Below are 7842 nucleotides of genomic sequence, written 5' to 3'. Positions count from 1 at the left end.
GTTTGGGGGAAAGGCCTGAAATTACTAACTATAGACAAAACTCTTAGCAGGAAGCTATTTAAAATGCAGAGGGAGAACCTTTGTGACCTGTGAAGTGTTGTACTCATAACAAGTGAATGAATACACACTCATGTACAAAGGCTATGTACATGATTTTGGCAGTGTGCTACAACTTACCCTTATTTCTGGTTTTTACAAAATAGACAATGGGTTATAGCTCATCATGTGGTATAAGAAAATTGCATAAAGTTATCTGACTCCATCTATAAAAGTCATCTTGTAAAATGCCCATCAACTCCTACAAACTAGGATTTTGTAGAACTGACAGAAGCCCAGAGCTGGAAAAGTTTTCTGCCTTTAGTAGGCCCACAATGTTTTATTAGTACTATATGAATTTCAAGAGGAAACCCAGAAATGGTTGGGCCAAACAGGTATGGACTTCTTGCACATTTGGCCTACTGGAAATTTGGAAGTGAAATTAGCCAAGGAGGGAATATGAACATTTCATCTGCAATTTTTATTTTATTTTTTTAAAAAAGGGACAGGTGTGCAGCTTTGGAATTCTTTACTCTTTGGATAAATCTCAGCCATGCTGTAATCATGCTATGTTTGCCCCAAGCTAAGTTCATTTAGCACACAGGTGATCTTGCATATGCTTCTGTCTCCAGCTAGTTCACACACTGAACTAATAAGGAATTCTATAGCAGCTAGGAACAAAGGAAGCAGCAGCATTTCTGACTCTCCCCTGCAGAGGGTAATTTTACTAGAGAGGTAGGTACTCAGTTTTTCACTGGTGAAAGGCTCTCAACACCTACTGGAGAAACACAGCAGAAGGGAAAAGGAACATAAAATTAAAGTTTCCCCAGTTATCAGACAAAAGAGCTAAGATCATATATACACATCATTAACAAAATGGGGATTTTTAAATCAGCAAAACTGGTTTCTCCAAGAACCAACTCTTAGAATATGAAAGCTAGGTATTTCAGCCAGCTTTTTAGACCATTCTAAATTAAAACTTAAATGGTGCGGAAAGTGTTACTGGCCGTGCATGGGTGTATGGAAATACGTTTCACTGAAATGGAATGAACTCATTTCTCCATATAGGCTTGGGAGTGGAGGGGGTTTAAGCTTGCTGTTGGAATGCTGGCTTTGCAGGTGAGTTCTGTATTCCAGTCTGAAATATGGTTCAGCTGATGCGAAAAAGAAAAAAGGCATCTAGAGAGATGGATTTTAAAATACAGCAAGATTTACATAAAACATCTTCACCATCCACAGAACAGCATACGTCAGAAAACAAAGCCTGTCCTACGTGAAGGCTTGTTTGCTACTGTCTCTACGAAGGCTCAAATTTAAACACAAAGAGGTGTTAAATGCAATTGACATCCTGTGAAATAGTTTGAAAGGCCATTCTTCATCTTCATGATGCTTCAAACTATCTGTGGGTTTGTTTTTCTAAAAGCAGACAGCTTTGCTAAACAAAAACCAAAACAACCCCACAAGCCACTGCGGTCCACTCCATTCCAGCTACTCTCCAAGGCCCTGGGGTGACTGGGTGAGAGCAGAAAGCCAGGAGGACATGGCTGACTTTGCACTTGTGAAGGCCCCTCCAACTGACTGTCCTGTATTAAAAAAGAAACAAAATGATTTGCAGGAGGGGCTGGGAGAGAAAGAAACCGTTTATCTTGCCTCCTGCTGAAATTTTACTTAAATTATAGTTCAAGGCTTGTAGTCTGATAATGTTTCTGCATACATTACACCCCATCTCCTGGGCTCTGGCAGAATAAGTACCTGTTTAAAACAGGACTCGAAATCTAAATTAACCCTTTATGAATAGCCACTTCAGAACAGTAACAGTAAATCTCAAGTGGATTTGGTTGTGGCAAGCCACCAGTACATAGAGGGCTGTTGTGAAGAAAACACCACCAAAACTGCAAGGAGAGGACCATTGATGTCAGGAATATTAGTGGAACACAAGGGAAGAAAGCTGGCTTTGAAGTCAAATTTAGTATCAAGCAGCTCAGGACTTCAACTGCTTAAAAGAATATCAGGCTGGGTTTGATCCAACCAGGTTTTCTACCCGTGGAAAAGGGACCACCAAAAAGATGGGGATTATGGGAGCTGTAGTGAGAACTGAGGGACACTAAGTGAAAATGCTGTCTATATCTCACCTCTTGTGCTCATCTAGCCAATAATTAGTAATAATAAGCAATGTGGGGGGGTGGAGGGAGAGAAACAAGATATGTAATGCTGGTGCCTCTTCTCGCACCTGCAAGCTCTTCTTTTTGATGGATGAGATGGACAACATCAAGCTTCCTGGCTTGTTTGTTCACTGTGTAGTGACTCAGCTGCCTTCCTACTACCCCTTCACAACACCAAAGGTGCAAGCAGATATACATGGTCAGGTGCCTGGAGGAAGTGCTACCCAATATGTAAATATTAGAAGAAGAAAAAGAAGATATTTGACTTATATCCCGCCCTATACTCTGAATCTCAGAGCAGTCACAATCTGCTTTTACCTCCCCACCCGCAACAGACACCTTGGGAGGTAAGTGGGGCTGAGAGAGCTCTTACAGCAGCTGCCCTTTCAAGGACAACTACAAGAGCTATGGCTGACCCAAGCCCATTCCAGCAGCTGCAAGTAGAGGAGTGGGAAATCGAACCCAGTTCTCCCAGATAAGAGTCTGTGCAGTCAAGCACTACACCAAAATACTGCTGACAATGCATACTGGTGGTGGGACTTCTTACCTACAGCTTTTCCTGTCTGTACAACATTCCGACTGGTAGTAACCATGGCATTGCCAATTTTCTTGCCACGTTCGCTATTCTGAACAGAACTGCACAAAAAGAAAAATACAGCATCATACAAGTGACAGGAATTTGATGTCTGTAGAGCTGATTGAATCAGTTAAGTAATTACTATAATATTGGCATCAGAATCGTCCTAGCAGTTATTTACATTACAACAATCAGTTCCTCCTAAAGTATAAGCCTCAACTGAAACAAAGCAGTTCACAGATTTAATAAAGTAACATAAGCATAGTTAAATATAGTACTTACTGTGATAATCTTAATTTAACATCTGAAACTGAATATTGGCCTTGGAATGGGTGACTGTGGTGGAGGAAGAAGAGAGAGGGGTAAAATGGGGTGTAAATGTTTGTCACCTAACAATAAAGTCATCATTCTTTCAGACCTGAAATATTTTAACAAAAAACCACTCCCATTCAAAGAAAGTTGCAGGGAGGGGGGCGGGGGATCAGATCAGAGCCTTCCTCGAAGAGTGAACAAGCATGTTTGGTATAGACCCCTATCAGAATTTCTTCCCAGGCCTACAGAACAGCTTTCTTCATGGACACTTGAAGTGGCTCCCTGATTTTTACCAGATCACATTCCAGTTGCTTTCGTCTTGGCCTTTCTCTTGCATTTCTGGCTTGAGTAGCTGTATGTGCAACCAGGGTCCAGTTGCCAATCTGCCCCTCTAAGCAACAATTTATATAGGGCTAATGAAGCAGCACATGCAATAAACTAGGGCCACTCACACTGTGCCTGAAGCTACATTCAGAAGCAGAGGCTATTGCAATATCAAGAGCACAGGTAAGAGAATTTACAAAATGATTTTATTTCTACATATCTAAAGTGAGGTCTGAGTCACAAAAGCCCATGCCAAAGTAAGTACTGTTAGTCTTTAAAGTGCCACTGGACTTTATTTTGCTACAATGGACTAACTTGGCTACCCCTCTAATTAATTTGAAAACTTGTACATTGGCCTTTCCATATTCTGTCTTCAAAGAAAGCTAAATAGGAGGAAAAAAATATTTGTGGGCAGGTATCTTCTAGAGAAACTGCAGTTTATAATATTGGACCCACTGCTATTAGGAAACACTAAATCTTGGCCTCACCCTCTTCTTCGAAATTAAGTGACATGCAGTGACTTCCACTTGCAAACCCATCATGTGTGTCTTAAAGCCTGGTCATCCCAGGTCCTAGTCCTATACTCTGTGCTCTACTAGCCCACTGCTAGTTTGTTTCTGAAATTCAATTTAAGATGTTTTAAAGCCTTTCACAGCCTGGGGCCTGCACAGACAGAGGACTGTCTCTTCTCACATGTTCCTGTGTACCAATCACAGTCTTCCAGTTACATGTCCTTCCTTTTCCATCATGGCTCCCCCATTCTACAACAGACTCCTTGAAAACGGGATCTACCTCACTGAAGATACTGATTCCCACTGTTGTGAAATGGGGCTTCAAACATCGGCTCAATTGTAAACAAGCACAAAATCTTCATGTCTTACCTAGGATTTACCTCCGCAAGAGCTGGGTGTTTATTGCTGTTCCACACTCTGTAATTGTGTGTATTCTTCCAAGCTGCTACAAAGGCTGTTCCGAAGTCTGACAGTATTTTTTCATTGTCTAACAAATACAATAGATATACTAAGTAGCTCTAGCATTTCACATACTCTGGAATACATCCATGAAAAAGCACGGCATCTATATGGGAAATACTATACATGAAACAGATAATGGAGGACAGTAGCTGTTCAACAAAGGGAAAAGCTAACTGATTGAAATGGAAAATTCGGTATGTTATATCTCCCTAGATATGCTGCCTGCCACCATATAGGCAGATATGCATGAGGGGGTATTCTTTCACTACCAACATGCAATTGATTGGTAACAAAATATATGTGTATATCTACACGCACATATACTTTTTGTCTGTGAGTGAATAAAGAAATACCATCCCTTTGCATTTAAGTTCATGCCTTTGCTTGAGCCAACCTATCTTGGAACAGAACGCAGACATGGATATAACAAATGAATGTACACTCACTGTAAAGCAAGCAGACTGATTTTGTTTTGTAATACAACTGCCACACACCCTTCAGAAAACCCACAACCAGAGCTTTTTTTGCAGCAGGAACTCCTTTGCGTATTAGGCCACACACCCCTGATGTAGCCAGTCCTGGAGCTTACAGTAGGCCCTGTACTGAGAGCTCTGTAAGTTCTTGGAGAATTGGCTACATCAGGGGTGTGTGGTACTACTATGCAAAGGAGTTCCTGCTACAAACAAAGCCCTGCCCATTACAATTTAAACACCTGAATGAACAGGCATCCTGCCATGCTTTCTAGAACTATTATTCTACAGCCAAAAGATTAAAAAAAATAGTGAAGATGAAAAAGGTTCAATTTACAGAATCAATGAGAAAAGGCAGCATGCTTTTAAAACCAGGCTAGTGATCTACATGAGATGTGGGAATGCAATGTAGGGAACCGGCTTGAGAAGCAACATGGCAGTTAACGAGTCAGCTGCATTTGGAGAGGCAGGACATTTTATTCTTGTGCATCTTGTTCAAGCCCTGGCTCTTCACTCACATTGCATGAAACTTTATAAACACAGCTCTGCGTCACAAAGGTCAAAATTCCAAATCAGGGAAATCCATCTTCTTTAATCAGAAAAAACATATTTCCTTAAGAGTGGGTTCATAGCTAGCTGACAAGCTTGTACAGTGTTAAAAGCCTGAGCAACAAATAAAGAGGTCCACAGCTTCAAGACAAATTTTGTTGAAAAGGGGTGCGGAAGAGGACAACCAAGTATGTGTCCCCTGAGCTCCTTGGAGAAAGGATGGGCTAGGAATACAATTTCAGAAGGCACAACTAAACAAACGGGAATCTTTTGCAAGCTACTCCTTCAACTTCAACCCCCCACCTACAACAAAACCAAATGATACCCGGATGACTCATGCTTTGAGCACACTACAGCAGAGGAATGCTGATATGCTATTATTATCATCAAGTATCAGCAAAGAATTTGTAAAACATTTTGGCAAATGCCAGGGGTGGCAGATGGCAGAGCAGACACAGATCACAGCATGTGGGCAAGCACCACCACCCCCTCACAACCCACCAGCTTTCACACATGTAGCCCTAACCACGAACACAAAGAAATCTGTGCTGTCAAAAAAAGTCTTTTTCATGGAGAGACAGACTCTTCAGCAGACACCACCCTCTTTACTTGGGCAACAAGCTGGCAGACACATGCCTGGGTGGGGGAATACAAGAAGCCCCTTTTTAAACATGTTGTTAAAGGGCTGCCATCTGTGTGCAAACCAGGCCTGACCCTTCTCCCTAAATCATCTTTTTCTTTCATCCTTATTAGATTTTTCTGAATATTATGCAAAAGGAATACAATGTTTAAAGGGATTATAAGGAGAAACAGAGCTTACCTGGCTGAAGCGTAGCAGCCAGTAGTGCATGGAGATACAAGCTAAACTGAGCCCGGATCCACTCATCTCCTCCTTCCCAGCCAGTGCCATCCAGGAATACATCATCCCTGTTCTCTGTTACGTGCTTCACCAGGTAGTCTGCAAACCTCAGGTCAGCCGTCGTGGGATTCAGAACCTTCCTGAGCTCTGGGTCATGGATTTGGACAAGAGCTTCTTCAATCTGTTGAGATTGACCCCACATAAAAGAGAAAAAAAAGCAGTCCAGAGCAAAACAAAACATAGGTATAGCTTTAAAGAGAGCAATGAATTTCCCTTGTGCAGTAAACCACAGCTGATGTCATTGGATAGCATCACGTTTGGAGATGTATGCGCTCTCTGCCAGACCATGGAGTAAGGCAGCTTATTGATTAAGCTCGTGTACATTGTAACTCATAACCATCTACTGATTCTGTCCAGTCCCACCAATGACCTATTTTTTCCTTTGTGGTAAACTGTGGTATGGACTGCACAGGTGGTTCTGAGCAATGTTCCCTCGAAGCTGCAGAATCTTGTGAGCAAAAATTCTACTTTGTGAGCGACTGCATAAATTATTGTGCTCTGGGGCTATTTTTCCTGAGCTAAGACAAAAATGTGTGAGCTGGAGGCTAAAAATTTGTGAGCTAGCTCACGCTAACTCAGCTTAGAGGGAACACTGGTTCTGAGGGGTGGAGTCTGGTCCAGCCTGTCAGGCAGATCTGGGCAAGGCTCTCCTGGTCCCTTCCAAGTCAGGTACAGCTGGGGCTGCCATTGGTGATGAAGAGACACTCCATGTGACATGGAAACAAAACTATACTACAGGTCATGATCAATGTTCCCTCTAAGGTAGAGTCTTGTGAGCAAAAATTCTACTTTGTAAGCTACTGGCATTAAAGCTGTGAGCTACTTCATAAATGAGTATGCTCTGGGGTCATCCTTCCTGAGCTAAGACAAAAATGTGCGAGCTGGAGGCTAAAAATCTGTGAGCTAGCTCATGCTAACTCAGGTTAGAGGGAACACTGGTGGAGGGTGGGGAGTCCTTATGCAGCCTGCAAATAACTTTTCAAATCAGCCTGCTGCCTGCTAACAGGAAACCAAATCAGATTTGGTTTTATTAGTAATCTTACAGCTGGGAAACTTTTTATTCATTTAAAAATATATAACCTGCTTTCCTATGTCAGCTTCTTATTGCCCCTTGCATGTAACCTGGCCCCACAGTTCAACGTGTTCCAAGTGCAATTAGCAAAGTTTTCTGAAGCTGTACAGGGAGAGGATTCGTACCTCTACAATGGCATCACTTAGATGCTTCTGCTGGCGGAAGAGGATGTTGGTGGCTCCTGCAACGAAACCACGAATGGTTACATCAGAGAGGAGGTGGTGTTGCTGCAGCGCCATGTAGGGCAAACAAAGATATCCCTGGAACAGAAAAGAGAAGTGATTAACAGCAAAGGAAAAACAAAAAGCTTGATGGGGAAAGAGAGGTCATGGTCTTAGATGACATAATAAGCAGCAGAAACATCTAATGCATTTGAGAATTATAATCTGTACTAACAGCCTCACCTCCAATGCAGAATTCATGTTTACTGTCACTGCACTGGATCAG

General features: G+C 42.1%; 1 protein-coding gene across 2 annotated transcripts in view; it reads right to left on the bottom strand.

Moving 5' to 3' along the window:
• Positions 1–498: 498 nt before the first annotated feature.
• AVL9 (AVL9 cell migration associated) overlaps positions 499–7842 on the bottom strand; it is a 35644-nt gene continuing 28300 nt past the window's right edge. For both annotated transcript variants that reach the window (XM_060247623.1, XM_060247622.1), the window contains 6 exons: positions 7521–7655; positions 6225–6444; positions 4293–4410; positions 3058–3111; positions 2746–2834; positions 499–1619 (listed from right to left, as the gene is read on the bottom strand). In XM_060247623.1, coding sequence (XP_060103606.1) covers positions 1525–1619; positions 2746–2834; positions 3058–3111; positions 4293–4410; positions 6225–6444; positions 7521–7655 — 711 coding nt within the window. In that variant the 3' untranslated portion in view covers positions 499–1524. The remainder of the gene's footprint in view (positions 1620–2745; positions 2835–3057; positions 3112–4292; positions 4411–6224; positions 6445–7520; positions 7656–7842) is intronic.

This window comes from Heteronotia binoei, chromosome 10 (assembly GCF_032191835.1).
Source record: "Heteronotia binoei isolate CCM8104 ecotype False Entrance Well chromosome 10, APGP_CSIRO_Hbin_v1, whole genome shotgun sequence".
NCBI lineage: Eukaryota > Metazoa > Chordata > Lepidosauria > Squamata > Gekkonidae > Heteronotia > Heteronotia binoei.
Note: the sequence above shows the minus strand (reverse complement) of the source record. Positions and strands in the feature narration are given on the sequence as shown.